Genomic DNA, 22,063 nt, shown 5'->3' with positions numbered 1-22,063 from the left:
AGGCGGGATTTAGTGGCCGCTATATAAGGGAGGGCGGCGAAGGACTGCAGTGGCGACAGGGACGCTCAGGCCAATCCGGGCGCAGTCCCCACCCCCTGGCGTGATGTCATCCTACGTCACCCTGCCACCATATTTATGATGTCACCTCACAGCAGTGCCTCGTCACGAGTTGCTGTGGCGTTATTCGCAGGTGGTGCTGTCGGTTCCTCACAGCCACCCTGCTCCAGCACGTGAGAACTGCTCTGTGAGGTCAGCACCTCTCACGTATAGGAAGCCCTCAGTGCACCACCACAAAATGACATCACACGGTGGGGGGTTGTTACAGCACCACAACGCACCATCATCACCTCACATCCATGCTTCGGGATGATGACCGTGCCCAGTCCCCCTGAGCAGGGCCGTGCAGCTGCAAGCCCTGACCCACTGGGCGATGGCCCTCAGCGCCAGGGGGGGGGTCTCAACGCTTTTCCCGGGAGGGACAGCTCACAAGGGAAAGGATTTATTCCCTCCCTGGGCAGCCCAGCTATTTTTGACCCCACTTAGAAATCATAAGCCTTCTATACATTACCGTACCATCTGCCTTGACGTCAGGACTGCTTGTTTTATAAAACAGGTGCCGACTAAAAATAAACTCGATATATTTTTCCATCTCTCCTAGGACTAATGAGGGCTTTCTTTTCTGTGATTTCTAGTCTCATAGATGATTCTAGAAAAACATACCCTTTTTTTTTTTAATAGATTAATTTAACATATCATCGAGATTAGATGACATCAGTTCCCTTTAATAGCTCCACTTTTCAATAGGAAGAGGACACTACTTCTAGACAGACAGTAAGAGGCCTTTGCATCACTTACCCAAACACGTTAGATACCGAGATACATATTCTTGGCATCTAGGTCAGATCATCGCTGTGCTTTTCATTATGATTCGGGTTCTTTCATGTGGTTATAAAAAGTACTAGCGCAGTTTCCAGTAAGAAGCTCCTATTACCACATGCTGGTGTAACACTTTCAAGCTATTAACCTACATCAGCATTCAAACACCTCCGTTTAGAAGCAAGCCTGCAGAGGAATATACTAAAGAAAACTTTACTAGTCAAGGATTTAGTTAAAAAAAATGGAGACATTAAATATTGTTATTTCTGACTGTTCCAAAATAACAAATGAGCGGAGAACTTCATGTATGTGCCTACCTTATTTCTTTGAGGTTTACAGACGCTTCCTACTGCTAGTTAATTCACAATAGCGCAGTGTGCTTTTGCAAATACATATGTTAATAAAATAGGGCTTTAGTCCTAGCCTGAAGATGTACTTAGTCATCTCTTATTTGCTTGTATAGGGTGTTGGGTTTTTTAATATATATTCCAGTATCTGTAGTTTAGATACTATGTTAAACGCACATTTATGGCATTTTTTTTTCTTGGCTAAGGAGGCAACTTTATGACCATAAACAGCATACGTAAATTACAAATACAGACACAGCTTCTATTCTCACCTGCAGGAAATTTCCTCCCGCATTACTCTACCCCAGCAGAAGGTAAAATACAAGTGTTTAATCAATAGCTGGTGTGAACTACAGGAGGAGCTACAATCAGAGATAAACACTGCTGTATCACTACGTGTCTGGCAAAGCTCTGACGAACGCTCACCAAGTTCAAATACTTCAAAAAGACAGTGATACGGAGCAAGCTACCCAAACCTAACACTGTTTTGGAACACAGCTGCTGGATAAGGAAAAGTAAGGTGTGCCTACCTAGGAGACGGGTGTGACACAAAGAACTAACCCAAGCAAGACAGGAAAGAACTCTGATGTCAGGATTTAGGCAAGACTGGAGGAGAACACTGTCTCTCCTACTTGTATCGGAGTACAGCAGTGTTGTACCTGCATTCAGAGCTGAGATGAGGAGTCATCAAGTTTAAAAAAAACCAACCAAACAAAAAAAAAACCAACAACAAACAAAAACCACACAACCACAAACCAAGAAGAATTACATAATCTTTTAATTGCATTGTAATTTCATCGTATACTCCTTCAAACAGAAATATCACTTGAAAGACATCCAGTTCTCTTAATTTGTTGCACTGTACATGTTAGGCAAATAAGAGCTGGGGTGGTATACAAAACAAAAGTGTTGCTCTGGTGTTTCGAATAATTACTTGAAAGAAGCAGAAATTTAAAACATAGCTGGGAATTTACAGCCACAGAAGAGCTTTGCAAATGACTGATTAAATACGAAACGCAGATGCAAAGCGGGGAGGGGAACCTGGAGAGGAAGAGGGACAACAAATTTCCAGTTTGAGGCTGAAGTAGGAAAAATACCCCTAACAACTGTACAAGTGTCAATATGCTCAGTATTTACACTCTGAGCATTAACAATGCTACAGATAAGCAACGTACTAAAAAAATAACTTAAAAAAAGCTATACAATTGCAGTTATAAATACTATATCTTTAAAACTAGTTAAGTAGTGTAGGATAAAAAAATGTTCACAGTTACTCTGAAGAGAGCTGTATATATATATATTGCACAGTAAAAAAGTTCATTCAGTATACCATGTGTAAACAATTTTTATCTTCTTTGGCAATTTCAGGACTTAGAGGAATATCTGCTGTGAGCAAAAGCACTTGGGTACAAGGCACATCAAAAGCTTTTAAAGCTGCAAGATAAATCCTTCTGACCCTTTCCAGTTAGCACTGTCATTCTTTTTCGAAAACCGTGTACCTATCAATTCAGAACAACTCATTTCTATCAGTATAACTCAGAGGTCTGGTGACAAAACCATCAGCTGTTCTTGGCTGTTATTCTACAGTAACAGATTTGGCCAAATTTCTTGGAAAGTCCACCTAGAATGAAGAGACAGACTTTCAGTATATGACAGAGTAATAATGACATTCTGCATTTCACAGTTCATTTACTGTGCTTTTTTGGGACTTCCTAATGGGTTCTGCTTTACTCTAGACACATGAACACACACAAGAATATACAGATCTGCCGATAATGACTCACTGTTGAATTCATCCTTGCTTTCAACCTCCCCTCCCCGTCCACCCTCCAACAAATACATATTTGTTTGCACAGGGTACCCTTCCAAAGGGGTCACCATTATCAAACTGACACACCTAGCCAGCATCAAACTAAGCTATGCAAAGCATTGAATTCAAGTGCAATATCACTTTATAAGATTTAGTTCTCTGAAGAAGTCCCGTCTACACTTTTAACTCATACTAAGCAAATGATTTTTATATATTTTTTTAATGGGTATCCTTCTGAAAAAATTATGAAGCTGAAGAATTAGCACTGAAATTCCACCTCTACTACCACAGTCCACCATCTGTTATCATAATTCTTTGTCAGATACGCCGTACAACTGGGTCTCTCACTTTACATGGGTAGGAGGAAGTTCAGAACTGCACTAACTAGAGTGACAAGTATAGGATACTTACATCGTATCCTCTGAGAACAGCCAGGTGGAAGGAAAGCAACTGGAGAGGAATAACACTCAAGACTCCTTGAAGGCAGTCAACCGTATGAGGCAGCTCAATGGTTTTGTAAGCAAATTTTGAGCTTTCTGTGTCTTCTTTAGAACACAGGATGATTGGACGACCCTGAAAATAAAATTTTGCAGTCTTAAGTGAAGAACTGGCTTAGAGCTGCTGTTCACAGCATGCCTATAGTATGTTTCAAGATGCTTAGGTAACTAACAAAGACAATGCCAGTCTTTTGTAATCACTTTTGTCATTCACTGTTTTGCGAAACTTCAATGTTTTCACTCTGTAGAGTTTTAACATTATACCATTTGCTTCAAAATAAACAAAAAAAACCCACAAATGAATGACACATGCAATCAGCTTTCAGAACTGGAGTTAACCTGTAATGACAATGCATATACAGCACCTTATTTGTAACTTTATAATTAGGAATTTTAAAAAAAAAAAAAAAAAATCACCAACAGAACCTTTTTCTGAGGCACAGTCAGCAGCAATACAACACGCACAACCTATTTCTCTATGACATTATATTAGTTAAACAGCTCACCTGTCGAGCAGTGACCTGTTGCAGAGCATTCTGGCACTTGGTGAAACAAGGATCCTTCATTATCACCATGATTACAGGCATCTGTTTATCTATTAGGGCTAACGGCCCGTGTTTCAGCTCACCAGCCAGGATACCTTCAGAGTGCATATAGGTGATTTCTTTTATTTTCTAAAATAAATAAATACATAAATAAGCAAATGCCATCAAATTACCAGTAAATCAGATGAGAAATAAAGAAACAAATCACCAAGGCTGTACATCTGCCACTTAAATAGAGACAGACGGTATCAAATTGGTTATTTTCAAAGATCAGTTAACAGTGAAAACAAGACAGGCTTGTCTGCTGGGATTTCTAGCAGGCTGCTGATGGAAGGAGAGCTTGTCCATGCACATGCATTTACAGATAAAGAAACTGAGTCATCAACAGGAACTTTAAGAACCAAACACCCACCACAACCCTAGCTAATGCAGTCTACCCTTAACATTCCAAACTTCTGCAAGAGACTGATGTGTGTCCATCCCACCAGAACGTTCATGACATAGTTCATGCGTTTCCTGCATGAGCATCTCATCTGAAGATCAGCACATTGGGTTTTTATGATGTTATTTGCAAATGGGTCAGCATTTTAAACTGTTTGGGGTTTTTTGTTTGGGTTTCTTTTTTTAGTATACTCATTAATATACTCATTAAACACATATGTCAAAGAAACAAGAAACTGATATGGTATCCAGGTTCCCCTTATGTATGTGTTCAATCCAGTAGGACTAAATGCTCTTAGCTATGGATAGCAGTCTTACTACAGCAGAATCAAGTTGTAATGAAATACTAGAAATAGTATTTTGAGCCACAAAAGCTCATTTTAAATAATATCCAACAATATTGACAGGTTCCTACCAGAGCTCCTTCCAGACAAGTGGCATAATTATACCCACGACCCATAACCAGCAGCGATCTTTGTTTGTACAGTTCAAGAGCCAAGTCATGTATCTTCTCATCCAAGGATAAGACTTCTTTAATCATCTCTATTAGGGCACACAAAAAGCACATATTAAAAACATTTTGAATTAGAAAAAAAACCAGTTTGCTTGTAGAAGGATGTTCTAATGATCTATTTGAATTCTACTAAGCGCATTTGTTCTACCACTAACTTTGCATATTTGACTGCATCTTAAGGATGTTTTCTCCAGCCTTATTTACCATAACAAATTTAAAGCAAATATTGGTTTAAGTAGTGCTTATACAGCCCATTTGTATTTCTAAAGGAAGTCGTGAATGTTCCTTTTAAAGTCACCTTGAATTAGTTTCCTTTTATCTATACTGATTTACAGTGAAAGCATTTAAAAATTTCAAATCATCACTTTAGGAGATAAAGTAATACTTCTCATACAAAACTACCTTATTGTAATTATAAAACCCAACCCATTAAAATTCTGATCTTTATGCCAAAGTTTCTTGGAAGGGCACTTGTAAAATTGGCAATTAGTGCATAAACTAATAGTCCATTTTTCTTATATTCTCCACCAGAGGAGAGGGTGAGAGTGAAATTTAAGTGAAAAAGAAACATCCCTGAGTAGTAGTTCATATTGGCCATTAAACAACATCCCCTATCCCTCCTCAAACCCAAAATATCAATATACCTGGCAATGATTTTAGTCCACTAATGATTTCCTGTCTCCTTTTCTGCAAGGAAATTCTGTCTTCAGACATCATTAGGCCAAACATTACAAGAGAGATGAATTGGCTGGTATAAGCCTGCAGACAAAACAAAACATTTAGCAGCTAAATCTGCAGAGAGTTAGTATGATCTCAGTTTGAAGTGCTACAATTAAAATTTTAATTGGATTCCACAGGGCTGAAGTATGAAAGTCAAACGCTGAACAGCAATTACCTTTGTGCTTGCCACACCTATTTCAGGTCCTGCATTGATGTGCACACCACAGTCAGTCTCCCTGGATATCGAGCTGCCGACTGCATTTGTGATGCCAACCGTTAGAGCACGACGATCTTTACAGTACCTCAAGGCCATAAGCGTATCCGCAGTTTCACCTGGAAAACATTTACATCTTGGCTTCAGGTTGACAGACGATAGTAATGATTCCTGAAACGCATAAAATTCTACACAAGTCCTAAATAACATGTCCTAAATAACTGCATCTACATTTACACAATGCAAAATGCAACTGAAAACAATCTTTCAGCACTTACTCTCCATGTATTCAAATCAAGTCTGAAAGAAACTTTAATTCAAGACAAATCTGGCCCATTAGCCATCATCCTCCTTTGCAACATGCGGAAGCTAATAAATCACTGGCTTTTTGTATTTCTACAGTTTTCACTCCACTGAAGACAAACAGTGAAAGCAGCTCACCTGACTGGCTTATAAAAAAGCACACGTCATCTCTGAATACGGGAGTGTTTCTATCCAGGAAGTCACTAGCAAGCTCCACCATCACTGGCAATTCAGTTAATTCTTCCAATACTTGTCGAGTCTGTATTCAAGCAGCACACAGTATTTGTTAATATTGCCACCTATAAAACTCTTGACGTCTTAAGAGTCAGAGATAATCTAAATGGATTCTATTAAAGCTCACTAGAGCTTTAAAAGCCAAGGTGAAAAAAGTTAATTTCTAGCATGGTGGGTTACAATATTGGAGTATTAATAAAGAATGTGGCACAATGCAAAACTAAATAAAAGGGCAAGACCCCTCAAAGAAAGGCAAAGTTTGAGGTATAGAAGGAAAAGCAGATGAAGAGCTGTTATCTAAAAATCCAGCAACTATATATGCATTTCAGCAAAGGCTGAACATACAGCTACTGCAGCGTGGTAACTGGTCCCACAGCCAATAATGATCAATCTTCGGCATCTTCTGATTTCTTTCAAATGATCCTTCAGGCCTCCCAGCAGAACTGCAAACAAACAAACAAGATAGCATATATCAATGGTGTATTTTATTTTCCAGTTAATACATTCAAAATTTGCAGGTTTAGTGCAGTTTGAATGCCTGTTCTGAGTTACCTGTGCTGCTCTCAAAATTCACCCTGCCTCTCATCGTGTTGACAACTGATTCCGGTTGTTCAAAAATTTCCTTTTGCATGAATGCACTGAAGTTACCTGTTTAGAAAAACAGTACATGGTAACGCTTAGGTACATGGTTTGTTATCTGAAGTCTATTACAGTTGCAAAGAGAACTTTTAAGACGACCTGTGACAGCGAGCTAATTTAAGTTGACTTTGTTAGCTTAAACAAAAACTTAGGAACAGGCGAGAAGAAAGAAGGGATTAGTAGATCTCTCTATTAGGCTGGTTTCATTCCACAACACTGACAAGGTAACCAAATTAACTCCTTTTTAAAGAAACTTCTCTATTCCACTTCAGTTCTTAGTTTAGAGTAGAAGTTTGCCAACAACTACAACACCGTGTTAAGATTATCTATATTTTCACTCAATATTAAGATGAATAGGAGTTACTAAGACTTTTCCAAGGCTAAAGCTGGGTAGGGTCCCACACTGCCCACCTTCCCTTGGTCTTAAAGCCAGCTATTGCCAGCTCCCACTACCAATAGCCTAAATATTGGTCATTTTCACAATAAACTAGCAGTTTTCTGCCTTATCTGTTACACAGTCAGTAATCATCCATCTTTGATGATACTCATTTACAGATGTTTCCACCCACCCTTCATGATTTGCTGCAATTCCATCTGCAAGGTTTGGATGGCCCGGGAAGGATCATCACTAGCTGAACGCTCAAGACGGTGAATTGAAAGCTTCCCATCAGTTACTGCTGCAATGTCATCATCTTCTAAGAAGATGACTCTGTTGGTGTGTTCAATGATAGCACTACAGAAAAAACAGAAGCAAGACAAACCTGACATGTCAGTAAGAGTTGGTAGCAGCACTGCTCAAAGCAGTTAAATACGCCACACAGCACTTCTAGCCCTGCTTCTATCCTCCTTTTGGACGTAACTCCAGACAGAGCCATCTTAAAGGAAATGGCTCCATCTGCTGCTCCTCCTGCACTGTCACAGGAATGCAGAGCGGGAGGCTCAGGAAACACAGCATCTCACATCAGCAAGTTCCCACTGATCTGACCTTCCCTCCCAGGGTCCCTGATGAAGCCCTAAGGTCAGGGCCTTGTTTCTGAGATAAACACGTACCCGATGTCCAGGTTGCTGATAAGTTTGCAACGACACCACTATTTGCCCTCCTCTGATAGCTGGATTAAAATTCCAAAACCCAGACTAATTTATAGTCTGCCCAAATACGCAGCTGGTAGTGTTTACTTGTACCCAACTTGCCTTCCTAAACCGGATTTATTTTATGTAGAGGTTAGTACTGGCAGACATTTACAGTTCAAATGTTGATATCAAGCCTCCACACTTCTCAAGCACCTCAGCCTGTGAGCTTTATGAAGTTACCTGGAGTAGAAGCTATTCTATCACAAAACAACTGTACAGCAGCAAGATAGCACAAGATTTCCAGAACTATCTCACTTCTAAACAAAAACAATATTTTGAGAAGTACTTTTACTACCTTGCATCTGAAGCAAAGAAAAATTCTACTGCTTTGTCCCCAACAGCATGAAGGCAGGTAGAGCTGTCCAGTCTTTTCATTCGTGAATTGCATATATTCTTCACATTCTCAATGTTGCCTGTAAAAGAAATGAGACACTTTAAATGCAAAAACAGAGCTGTTCGAGATTAGAGATTGCAGACTATACAGTTAGAGACTGCAGACTATACAGGTTCAAGGTATCACAGTGACACAAGTATTTTGGGGGCAGGGGATGGGACTTTCAGGTGAACTATGCATTCAGTAGTATAAAAATAGAACAGCCTCAGCTAAGAAGCTATTTAGGGCATCAGGTGGTAGTTTTATAGTATAAAGACCAATTAACCTAATTTCTAATCATAAAGTAACAATAATTTTAGCTCTTAAAAATAATGTAATTTCATTTATCAACTTACATGTTCTATATAAAACAGGAATTTGTTCAGTGGAGAGCTTGTACTTGCTCCTAACCCCAATGAGCAAAGGACTCCCTCTCCTACAAAGGGAAAACACGCACGTTTATAAAGAGGAAGGCACGTACAAAGAAGTCAAAGGACATCTGTGAAGCTGAAAGACAATATCCCATCTAGCTTCCTAAACAGAAAGACCCTTCTCAACCCTGATCCTAAAGCCATTACTTGACAGGCTTGTCATGTATATGAACTTGGTTTGTTTCTGCAGGATTTGCCAAATATTACTGTATGAATAAGCACCCTATGCCTTGGTGATCCTTTCCCCATGAACTACACCCAGTTAGAGGAAAATGTATATGAACTAGTTATTTTCCTTCCAGTAATCAAAAAGCAGCTTAGCACAGGCACCAATTTGAATACCATTTTAAAATAAAGCTTATTCTGCTTCTGAAGTGAGGCAGCAATAAGCTCCAGCACTCTTTCCTATTGAAATACTGTTCCACCCTTTAGCCTTTTAAACTCAGAAATGTCAACTGCACCTCCAAAACTCTAGAATATTAAGATAACTTTTTAATTATATGGGTCATGTGCCATATTGAAGAGGTTATTAAAAATATATATATATATATATATATATATCTCTCACAGGAATAAAAGAGTAATTCACCCCCCCTCAATATCCCAGATTACAAGATTAGCTTCTCTTAATCCCCTCACTCCTAAAAAACCAAACTGAACCACATGTAGAATAGTTATTTCAGAAGACGTTCTCCATTTAGAGTGATGGTACAGCTAGCCTTTTCACAATTTTAATATAGTCCTATTTTAGGCCACAGAGGCAATGGGCTTTTTGATTGTAACATAAAACAGTTTTTATTCCCTCTGCTACTTCACTTGCTACTTTAGTATCTTTACATTTCCTGAAAGTTGTTTTCCAAGTCATAAATAAAAGTACAACCTATACAGAAAAAAAAAAAAAATTAAATAAATGCTATGACCGCTGTAGACCACTATTTGTATAACCTATTAGTACGATGTACGATTAGTTCTCTCAGTCTTTACTCGATGTGCAGTAAAACTGAACCATACCCTTTCCCTCCCCTTTTTGATACAGGAGAAAGGTTAGCACATTCTTAGTACAACTTTAGAAACAGAAGATACCTTCTTTATTGACACACTGTAACTGATAAAAGGACAGGCTATGAGAGTGAGTTTGTCAGTTGTACATTCTTCTGAGTGTGTCATCTGGACAGTCTCCAACTGCAAGTGTACTTGCAGGGAGCAAGAAAACATTGTCTGATTATTTTCACTACTGTCTTTGCATCCTTAAAAAGCAAGCAGTCACATCTAATTGATTAAACAAAATCAAGTTAAAGATCATAGGGAATCAACACAAGCCTCAGGAAAGTCTGTGACCTGCATCCAGGACAGCTCAAATTTAGTTTTATTTCCTAGTCAGTTGAAGAGATGCTCAGCAGAGCTCTTCTGCACTTCACAAGGATTCCACTAGCGCAGCTATCCACCTTTTGAGTTTTGGTTAATTAAGTACTTTAAACATTAGTATTCTGGTATCTTCTTTTTTTTTTTTTTTTTTTTACCCTAAAAAAAGAACAAATTATGTATAAAATGGACTTTTACTAACCTGGTAGCAACAGCTTCACCTGGGTAATGGATGCTCTTGAAAACCAATGCAAAAGCACCTTCCTGGAAACCATGCAAACAGAAAAGGAAAAAAAATAATTGTTAACAACTTATCTTAGTAGCATCTCATTAAACAGGGGCCCCTCTTCCTCAGGAGGCTGTGAAGGAAAGCTCTTTACTACTATCAGGAATCTCTTCCTGGAGGGCAGACCGCACCTTTAAAGGAATTGGTCAGGGAGCAGAACAAGCGAACAGGCACGTAACAGTGCAAGAGCTGAAAGATCAGGAAGCGAGCACTTAGCCTGTCCTTATAAACAAAAACAATACCTTCTAATGCAAGGGTTAAGAAAATCTCGAGATGCAACTCATCATCAACATGAATACCGTTGGATATTTACTTTTAGTAAGACTTTTAATAAGAAATTGTGTGTAGCTGCATTTTATCATGAATTTTCAGCTAAAACTTTGGCGTTACTACTCCTAGTTTAAGCAGCAAATTCTCACTAATATATTTAAAAAAAAAAAACCCTTCCAGCAAGAAAAAAAAAATCCACAACATAAGAACAAAAACAGGAACACACGATCAAGCACTCTATAGTATTAACGCAGCTGGCAAACTTGAGGAGTATTCCAAAAGCAGAAGCAAAAGCCCCCAGCACCCTGCAAACAGAAGAGAGATGGTAAGGAACCAGTTCCTCTGGCAGGAACTCCAGTCTGAGGCTACTCTGCTCTTGTCCTGCGGTGGCTGCACCACTATTCCCTCTTGACCCACACTGGCCTTTACTGCGTGTGTATTCCAGCCCTGCTCTAGAGGAATCCTACAGAGCTGCTTCAGAGAGGAGAAAGGGGAGGTGAAAAGAGCGTAAGAAAACTGCAGGAAGGGGAGGGAAAACATCTGCCCAGAGACTGGGAAAGGAAACAAAGCAAGCCTTCTCCTAGTTTGCATCTATCGAAGTTCTTAGGCGTTCACACACTAAGTAACAGTAGAGTCCCACTTCACAGTTTGGGAACCAGCTATGCCATGAATCAGGACAGCTTGTTAGATCTGTTTCCAAATACGGGAGCCAAGGCATACTGTTAGACAAACTTGAATCACAGCAGTGTTTTCACATGATCAGAATAGCCTTTAAGGACACACTGCCCTTTACGACAGATTTCAACACCCAGAGGCTCCTATAATTTTTTTTAAATTAAGCTGCTTCATTAAAAAAAACTGTGATAACCTCTTGCTTAAAAAAAAAAAAAAAAAAAAACCCACACCAAACCACAAACCCAACAAAAACAACAACAAAATAAAACCCCTAAACCTCTGCTAATGCAATTAAAATATTTACCACTGAAAAGCCTTTGAAGTTTCTAAAATTTTAATCTAATTTCTTGGTCTATTAAGCATTGTTTAGAAGCCAAAAAAGTATTATTTGCAGCAACTTCTAAGGACTCCTGCAGAGGATCCAAATGCAGAATACTGAGGAACCCTACAAATAGCTTACACTGTAGTACAGGAAAAAAGGAACTTCCTACTTACCAACTGTTGAATAACTTTTTCTACCAAGGCTGAAAAACTGGTGTCCTCACTCTCTCTGTTGTCATACATGTATTTGATCAATTTGGGGATTGTTTCTGTATCCGTTTCAGATTCGAATTCGTAGCCTTTGCTCTCCTGAAATAAGAGTGAAAAGGGTTTTCATCCTCAGCGAAGAAATGCTGAAGAGCCTTCTGGCTGTCTCCCACCAGAAACCGCACAGTAAGACAGACTGCCTGAACACGACACTGGACTAGCAGATAAATACCACTACAGAAAAAAAAAAAGCATATAAAGACTTACCCTGTCACAGCTTTCTCTTTCAGAAATACTGTAATAAGACATGCAGTAAGATTTGCTTAGCATCTGCCAAGCAACAAGAGGCAGGAGGGAGCACACCCCACACACCCTCCTCTCAAACAACTTGCGTGTGAATTGCTACACTATGCATAAGTATTTTGCATTTAGGACTACAATAACATCTTGCACTCCACCAGCTCCCATATATCTTTGTTAGGCAGACTCCTTCACATTACTGTTTTATAGATGATACCAAGAAACTTGAATTCAGATTCCAACAAAGTCATGAAAGATCTGACAGTAGTTGGCGGGGCATTTACTTTCTAGTTTTAGTATCAGGTTGCCACAGACTCACCAGAAATTTCCTCAGGTCCTTGTAATTTGTGATGATTCCATTATGGATAACAACAAATTCTAAGAGGAAAAAAAAAATACATGTATCAGAAATGGAAAATTAAGATTTAACTCGGAATACAAAATTAGAGGGAAAAAAGTTTAAAACTACATTAGAAACTACCTGCTATAGCTTTCGGATCTACAGTTTATGACAACATGGTCAACAGAAAGCAGAAGCTTACAGATTCTGAAGGCATATGAAGGTTGTTCCAAATCATCAAGACAGTTTTAAACTACACCCAGTAGAACAGCACCAAGCCATCTCAAGCGAAAAACAATATGAAATCTCCCTTTTCCAACCCAGACAATATTGATGCACTTAGATTTTCAGAGTCTTACCTTTTAAAACAAGAATGTTGTCCTTTGACCAACTTGCATTAATTTTCAGAAAAACAGATCTCATTAATCTTTTACAGTGTTACTTTAGCCTCAGAAGAGGTTATTTTATTGTAAAAGTGTCTAACCTAGATAGAATAGCAACAGCTTAGCCCCAACATACAGAATAGGTACCATAACACTAGTAAGAAGAGCGTACATATAGGTTCAACCATTTCAGATTCCACAGTGCTGCACAGATTGCATACCATTCCTTTTGTCTGATCGCTGAGGGTGACTGTTTATTGCACTTGGTACTCCATGGGTCGCCCAGCGAGTATGAGCAATTCCAAAATGTGTTTCAAAGTCTGCTTTTGAATCCAGGTCATCTTGTTCTATACACAAAAAAAATTCAGTTTACTGAATACTTAAAGTTGAGAGTTTCACACACAAACCTAGTAAAACACTAAAGAGAATTCCCAGAGGCAAAAAATCTAAAAGTTATCTTCTGGCTTTCTTTTAAACCATTTACTTTCTTGCCATTACACTTCAGACGGTTCAAGCTACTATGATTAAAGCTTTGTTTGCCAAGACTCGAGCATTTTCAGCCAACACTAACAACTAGGCTAACAGACCACATTACTACCAATTATAACGTAAATGCATTAAAACACAACTTCACTTCTTCACAGATAGAAGCACAGCATAAAGCAGATTGTGCCAGATGCTTAAACGCTCGTAAATCCGAATCAGAAATCATCCGAGTAAAACACCAAGGAAGCCCAGGTCTTGAACAAAGAAGCAACGAAAAGAGGGGAGAGTAGACTGATAATTTGACAGTGCTATACCTGAAGATTAACTTGCTTTTAAAGTGCAGATTTGGGGGGCACAAACAATTTAACTGCCACTGGAATACACAATGCAGTTATTTCTAGTATGAAATCATAACTTTCTGCTGAGATGCAGATATTATCTGACTGGGAGGCCAAAGTAAAGGGGTAATTTGTAAGACACTTACTGTACAACTCTTCTTCCAGGGCCTTTACTTTCCCTCTTTTCTTAACTAGTTTGATGAACCTTTCTTTATCTTCATTATTATTTCCATCAATCGCCACTCCTGCAGTACAGGATACAGTCACAAGCATTATTTAAAGCATGAAATACACTGGATAAAAAAAAAAAAAAGTCTGAGAAAATACAGACAAGCACACACTAGTGAAATGATTATTTTTAAATTATCCTACAACGGGATATACTTGAAGTCTATCGCTAGACCTGTATATGTTCAAATCAAACTAGATTAAGTCTATAACCACAGCATAGAGGAAAATATACAGGAGCCATCTCAAATTTTGCTTGAGGACAGACTGATATTTCCTCCAGTGAAATAAGACAACCCAAATTTGAAGGCAAGTTTAGTCTTCTTCATCCTTTCACGGGGACTCACACACACAAAAAAGGCCACAGCACAAACTAGATGACCCTCCTCACACCCTCTTTGCTTCCCTTATGTGTATTAAACCTCAACCATCATCTGATTACAGAGTTAAACACCCAGTTTGAAGTCCTGAGAAAAGCTGAAGAAGAAAATCCAATAATCAAGGTAATTAGTTCTGATCTTTCAATCTGCAGGACAAAAAAAAAAAAGAAAAGAAAAGGAAAAAAAAACAAAAAAGAAAAGGAGAAATCCAGCACGCAGAAGTTGAAAGCACCCAAAAAGTCACATAGGTAGCTACTGGTTGCTGAAATTTATTTGTTGAGTTAGTCTACATACCTGCAGAGTCATATCCTCTGTATTCCAGTCTCTGTAATCCCTTTATCAGGGTTTCAAATATCTCCTTCCGAGTCCGAGGCACTCTGTAGTTTAGATAAGCAAAAATTCCTGTTTAAAAACAAAAGGGGAAGGGGGGAAAAGAAAAAGAAGCAATTTTTTTTTAGTTTGTATACCTTCAAACTCCATTTTAAATCCTTTAAAACCAGCATCACAGAGAGGTCCTAGAGGGACCCCACCTCCCATTTAGTGTAATTCTTCCTACTGAGTTTTTTAATGGAAAGAGTTCAAATGCAATAAAGGAATCGGGACCCTCACTTTCACCACGCAAACACACATGCTTTCCAGGCCAGTTTTGCTCTCACTATGTTACCCACCAAGAGTTAAACAGTTGAGAGAACTTAAAAAAACCCTCTACTTTTCATGAAAACCACAGCTGAAAATGGGAACATTGTGATCTATTTCATATCCAGATCTAAACCTAGACATTTAAAGAAGGAATATATTCACCAGTACTAACACAAGGAGACTTTTGTAATCAAAGCCATGGCCTTAAATACCCATGGGTAGGTACTAGGCACACCATCCGTTTCTGAAAGGCTCCAGTTTAATCCTGTATACAACAGTCACTTCAGCAGGAAGAGAACAGAGAAGGAAACATAAAAGGGCAGGAGTCAAAAGGATAGGACAACAAAGGAAAGAAACAGAAGATACAAAACCAGGGTCACCCAAAAAACAAGCATCCACCCTTTGCGCTGCCTCAACACAACGCTGCCTGCCAAACCCAGCTCAAGAGAGATGTAAGATCCGTTTGCTTGTCCCGTGTTACTCAGGTCAACTCTTACTCAGGCATCAGAAGGAAAGACATGAACTCACTCCTCGCCTACTCGGCAAACAGAGCCTGGAAGAGTCTGCAAGTCTCTTTTCCTGCAAAGGAAGACACAGCCATTCCTTTTCTCTGCCTACTGCTGTTCCTGAGACTTAAGGATAGATTAGGCCCTCTTATTAACCCTTGCAAATCTGTACCCCAATAAACCAGAAACGACTGATTTCACTGTTTCAGCAGTTTCTCCAACCAACAAGTCAGGACTGGAGACTACCGTTAGTAAAAGCCAGACTTTAAGAGCTCCACAGATAAGCAGTTCAGACAAGCAACGTTTTAAATACAGAAAGCCTTTGTTTGAAATTTAACACCCTCTTCCCCTTCAATTAAGGCTTTTGAACTGTTAAATGGTTGTAGTGAAGAAGCTGTTATAACGATACACCAATAAATCTCCCTTACAAATATTGTTGTGAATTCAGTTACTCCACGGTTTTAAAGCCATTAACACTGTTGATTTGACAGTGAGACTAAGAGACTATTACACTGGTCTCTGAATTTATCCTGGAAGAATTAAAGAGTAGAAAATGCTTTTTTTTTTTTGCCACAGAAATGAGATTTACAAGGAGCCCAGCCCAATTATTCCTAGAGTGTCCAACATTAATGGACATACTAAGACAATAGCTGCATTTAAAGAGGCATTTGGGAATCTGAACAGCCGAATAGTGTTCTTCATGGACGCTTTGAAAAATAATGCCTCTGGTTATATACAGTCACCTTAGACTGAGAGCTTGTTGATCATTTTTCCAGACAGATATTTACCGTTCTCTGGCACTAACCACGAACCTCAAAAGCAGCAGTCTTCAATTTCTTCAATACAAATTTCTCAACATCATTCCAAAACATTGCTACACACCTCATTTCAGATCCAGCTCTACTTTCTAGGCCAGATTTCACAATATATTTCAGCCACATCAGCCTTGTATGTTCCATGTGGCACCTTTGACTACACAGAGCTCCAGGAAAAACCTTCCTTCGGGACCATCCTTACAATGCTACCAGTGTGCTGCAATTGTTAAAAAGATCTTTGTTTCCAGGGAACTGTAGCTGTGCTTCCACACACGTGAATTAGAAGACGCAGAAGTCACCAGAGGCCATTCACAGTGAAAGCGATAGCTGCCGCCTGACTTCTCAAGGAATACATTATGAACTCTTTCAGTTAAAGGAAATAAATCTTACTCTCAGCACAGTTTATCTGGTACGCTTCTGTTTCATTATTTACTCACTTGCATATTTTTTTCCCTATTCAGTCATCTTTTTGGCTAGATTTAAAGCATATTGCTCAACTCATGTAGAGACAACTTTTGATAAAGTCTTCTTGTAGCTTAATTCCTTCTGGAAGCAAACCAATATGACTGAATCTTAGTTGAATCATACTCATGATAAGAGAGTTTCGTGATGCTCACAAGTTACTTTATAATGGCCTCCCCAAGCTATTAGGTGCCATTTCCAGAGCTTGCATCTCTCCTCTCCAGTGAAGGTTCAAGTACTCTCTAAGCTAATGCAATTCTGAAGTGATCTGTATCAAGTATATAACGTTTATCAGTATAAAATAAGCAATGAAATACTTTCCTAAGTCCATCATACAAACACAGAATCCAATTAGAACATTTAAGAAGTGTTTTACTATGGCATTGCTCTCTTGACCTGAACGCTAAATCTAGTTTATAACTTTCTATAATTACAGAGTTTGAATAGAAGTATGAACTAGGTCAATCATGTATGGCTCACCTTTAGAATCACATGCTCAGAAACAGCAGGTTGTTAAAACATTACTAAAACCAGCTTTAATCAGGTGCAGACACTAAAAGTAAAGCTCTCCCTTTACGTGCATCTCAAGACTTTCGGAGTTTCCCTCTTCCAGATGCAAGCAGAGCATCAAGAAGAGGAAAAGTTCGTTGAGTTTTTTTTTTTTGGTAGGAAAAATCCACAAGAACTCTTGCAATTGCAAGATTTCACCAAAATCAAGAAGGGGGCAGCCTATACTTGAAGTCTGAACAAAATTAATTCTTTTTTTTTTTCTTGAATAAAAGAATGCCTCTATTGGGGTAAGGTACATTGTTGATGCTAGAAACTCAGCTTTGAGAGAGTCCCAGTCTCAGTTTCATATCCTGATGAAACTAACTTTGATTCAAAATAGGTAGATCATCAGTTTAAGAGCACCCTACCTGTTTTTTAAACCCTGCATACTTTTGCTATACTGTCTTCTTACATGTGAGTGTGATAACATCTCAACTTTGTTTCCCAAATAGCATGTTTATGGCAGTATTTAATGACCTATGTATTTTCAAAACAGAAAACAAAGGGTTTAAATCTTCATGTGGTATTTGAAGTCAGAGTAAACACAACAGAACATATTTTCAACACTTAAACCTGGAAAGATATGCAAAAATAAAAACAACAACAAAAAAAGTAATTTAGAAACTGTTAGTTGCAACTTCAAGAACTCCTTCGCTTCCTACAGCAGATCAGCATAGCAAGGAAGATATGGGACATCTTTCATGATAACAAAGGTCGCATAAAAGGTCTCCAAGTGCTGATGGGAAGAAAACTAGCACTACTCTCACTGCACTTCATGAACTGCTGCTCTATTTGCCATTTCATACTGAGTCAGTTACTCCACCCCAAGCTAGATGTTTTACCAAAGTCATTTAACACTGTTAACACCCTCATTTCCCAACCAACATACAGCCCACATACGCTAAGTTTTTGATATTACCATTACATGTCTCACTGCTTAGTGTTTGCCACCAGCACCTTTGGTTTGCCTAGGCGCTGAGCCAAGCCTCTCACCTGAAGGGGTTTTGTTTAGAAGACACCGAGTTTGTCTCATTGATATCGACCCAACCCAGGAGCTCAAACAATGTCACCTCCTGTTTCCATTCAAGTGAAAGAGGCTTACTGGACCCCTTGCTGTTTCTAAGGTTACAATTAAAGAGGACGCGGAGGCAGGGAAAAGGTATCTAGCTCAGAAAGTACATTTTTGGGAGCAGCAACTCAACTCACTTTCAGTCTGTGTCTCACAAAAGAGATACTGTTCACGATGGCCAAGAAGTACAAGCATAGTTTTTTCTACTTTCAACAAAAGTATCCTTCCAGACCCGAGAGGAAGCTTCAGCGAAGGCATAGGGAAAGTTTCACTGAAGTTTCCTCCATGGCTAAAATACATTGCATTAGCAGCCTCCGAACCCACCCTTTGATTTTAATCTGATCCAAAGCATATCTAAGCAATTGTATACACGACGTAGGCATTATCTACACCATCTCATCTTTATTAGATAAATGAAGGTAAATAAGCTCCCATCAGCTAAGAATGCAGCTCCCTCACAGCCTTTTGTTTGAAAACCACAAACCCTTCCGCAGTTGGGAAGGGAGTCTGGCTAATCCCTCGCCCTGGATTAGGGAACCCTGCGCCAAGCGCACCAAGGAGCCAGCCCGCGGCAGCCAAGGCCGCGACGCCCCGGGCCAGGAGGTTCACGAGCAGAGGTTCATGAGGCGGCCCGGACACCCCCGGAGCAGCCGGGCAGGGGGAACCGGACGTTTTTCGGTCACAAGAGCTAGGGACAAGCCGCCGGACACGGAGGGGCAGAGAAGTGAGGCTGTGGGGAACAGAAAGGCAATCTCCCTTCCTTGGCAGGACAGAAGAACTTTTATCTTTACCTCCATCACCGCAAGAGCCGGTCATTCCCCCTTCCCACCCCCACAAAATGGATGCAGCGGGGCCAGTCCCGAACGAACCCGCAGAGGGGGAAGGGACGGCGGGCTCCCGCAGCCCCGGACCCGCTGTCAGAGCGGGGCAGCCCCACACCCCTCAGTTCGGGGACAAAGCAACCCTTGTCCCGCACCCCGGCAGAGCCCGCTTTGTGACCTCGCTCCCACCAGCGACCCCCGGCTCCGTCCCGCTGCGGCCGGCCCCGCCACTCACCGCACATGGCCGGCCGCACGCACACAACACGGTCCTTCCCGCAGACACGAACCACAGCTCCCGCCCGACGGTCCCGCTCGGGGACTGCCGCCTCCCCGGCTCTTATAGCGCGGCCGGCTCGGCCCCTGCCTCCCTGCTCATTGGCCGGGGGAAGCGGGCGCTGGGGCCCCGAGCGGGTGCACGGCGGGGGCAGAGCCCCGCCGCGGAGGCGGGGGAGCCGCGGCCGTTCGCGCCCGGCCCTGCCCCGGGGACAGCGTCGCCCCTGTCCGGCTCGACCCTTCCGGGGGCCGCCGAGGGCTGTGAGGGGGCGGCGGGGTTGCCCGGGCTCCGCAGACGGGAGAATCCCGGAGGGGAGGCGAAGCAGCCCGGCCTGTGAGGGCAACGGGGCCGGGCCTGAGGCAGAGGGGCAGGGCAGCCCCTCTCCCAGGTTGGCAGGGGAAGGCATCCCCCCCATTTCCAGCCTTTTCGGCCACAGGCATTTAGAAAAAAACAGACGCTCAGCAGCCAACTTCATCTGCTCACTGCACCGAGAGCACCTGCGTTCGTGCTCAGCTGAACGAGGGCCAAAGGCGAGGGCCATGGGCCTCAGCCGGAGGGAGAGCCTTTCCCTGCAGTAGCAGAGTAAACTCCTGGTCAGCCTGTGTGGTCTCCTCCATTCACTCGGCAAGAAAGAAACCGCAGATCGGCTCCAGGAGCCTCCTCCGGTCTCTTCTTCCTGGGCTGGGATCTCTTTTGGGGGCAGCAGCCATAAGGAAGGCCACAGTCCCTGGCTGGACGGCGTTGTCTGCAGGGCACACCTCAGCGCGGGTTCGGTCCTGCAGACGTGACCTGTGCCACAGCCGCGAGCTTTGTCTTCTTCTGAAGAAACTTGGGATCTCTTATCTCAGGGAGCCTCCTGCAAGCAAAGGGAACAGTGACTTTCAAAGCGAGTGCCTTGCAGCATGATAAGACTGCAAGCATTCACAGAAGTAGCTCAAGCTGCTATTTGAATCAACGTGATTTTTAAAAAAATATGTAAAGTCTCGTGATTATTCAGCCCACTTATAGTTCTTCCTTATTAACTAGGATCATCTCTGAAATGTATTTTGGTACTTTTTATCTCATACATCAAGTTAATGAAAGTTGAGCACAAGGTGTTTTACTTAAGCTAGAACTTAAGGGCTCATTTCCTCTTGTGTTTCTTGCTGTAGTTAATTTTTTTACACAAAGTAGTGGTTCCTTCAAACTTTGTCATTTTTTTCTCTTGGTGGAGAGGTTGAATGAAATATAAAGATTGGAACATCAACATTTCAACTACAAAAAAAAGCTTTTTGTTTTTTTTTTTAATTTCTTTTTCCACTTTAAGAAAGGGAAATTGTGTCTCCATTTTAAGGCAAAAACCTGGATTTAGAATATTTTCAAGTCATAAAATTAAAGAAAACAGTATTATAAATTCTGCTTTGAATTTGTTTATAAGAAGGAATAAATTTAAATTTAATTTTTACTGCCTATGTGAAACAGCTATGCACACCATGCTCCATAAAAAGTAGTTTTGTTTTCTTTACCCACATTCCCCAGAATAAAACCAAACAGGCCCATCGTTTGTCACCGTTGCAGTCCCAGCTCTTCACTGACCTGCGGTGTAACACCAGGGAAGTCATTTTGACACTCCATTCCAGTTTGTCTTGTCTGTTTAGGTTACTTTACTCCTCCTCTGAAGCAATCTCTGATCTTCTTTCTTCCAGTCGGGCCCAAGTGAAGGAGGAGGTTCCCAAATCGCAGCTATATGTGCTAAGTAGCATTGCTATTTATATTAAATTATATACAATAAAGGTAAACTTTTTTTGCTTCTTGTGCAACATGCATTTTTACTAATGAGTGGAGCAGACAGTAGGAAAGAAACACTTTTTTTTTTTTAACATCGCTGCAATACTAATTGCCAAAGATCACAAGTCAGAGACCAAAATTTCACTCATGCGAGATATTTCTTATTTCCATGTGACATTCTCAGGGAGAAAACTAAACAAAAATGAGACTCAACTGCAAGTTAGTGGTTAACGTGTCACTTTGATAACTTATCAGTCAACACTTCCCAGACTCTGTCTAATGCCATTTGGCTTTTTTTGTGACTTTTTGGAAGTGTATTAGAGAATACACTGATTATATTTACTGGTGGGTTTGTTTGGCTTGCAGGGGCAGATTTTACAGCCCTCAGATGAGATAATAAAACTGATCCCAACTTACTTTATTTAAGTCTAAAAGCCAAAATATGTGAAAGTATCAGCTACCATATACACCACAGGAATAATACAGCAATTCTGCTGTACGCTGGAAAAG

The 22,063-nt window shown here is 40.6% G+C and overlaps 1 protein-coding gene across 1 annotated transcript; it reads right to left on the bottom strand.

The window, feature by feature from the left end:
* Window positions 1–1,983: 1,983 nt before the first annotated feature.
* GFPT2 (glutamine--fructose-6-phosphate transaminase 2) lies at window positions 1,984–19,507 on the bottom strand. The gene is made up of 19 exons (XM_086759244.1): window positions 19,483–19,507; window positions 14,946–15,053; window positions 14,190–14,288; window positions 13,441–13,566; window positions 12,816–12,874; window positions 12,164–12,298; window positions 10,640–10,701; window positions 9,001–9,080; window positions 8,567–8,684; window positions 7,710–7,873; window positions 7,054–7,149; window positions 6,847–6,944; window positions 6,406–6,526; window positions 5,926–6,083; window positions 5,675–5,789; window positions 4,932–5,059; window positions 4,037–4,204; window positions 3,445–3,606; window positions 1,984–2,844 (listed from the first exon to the last, which is right to left on the bottom strand). The coding sequence occupies exons 1-19, from the start codon at window positions 19,505–19,507 to the stop codon at window positions 2,800–2,802; spliced, it is 2,067 nt and encodes a 688-aa protein (XP_086615370.1). The 3' UTR covers window positions 1,984–2,799.
* Between the last annotated feature and the right edge of the window lie 2,556 nt (window positions 19,508–22,063).

The sequence above is a fragment of the Chlamydotis macqueenii genome, chromosome 14 (assembly GCF_036417535.1).
Source record: "Chlamydotis macqueenii isolate bChlMac1 chromosome 14, bChlMac1.mat, whole genome shotgun sequence".
Classification (NCBI taxonomy): Eukaryota; Metazoa; Chordata; class Aves; order Otidiformes; family Otididae; genus Chlamydotis; species Chlamydotis macqueenii.
The sequence above is the reverse complement of the archived record's forward strand: the minus strand, read 5'-3'. Positions and strand labels throughout refer to the sequence as shown.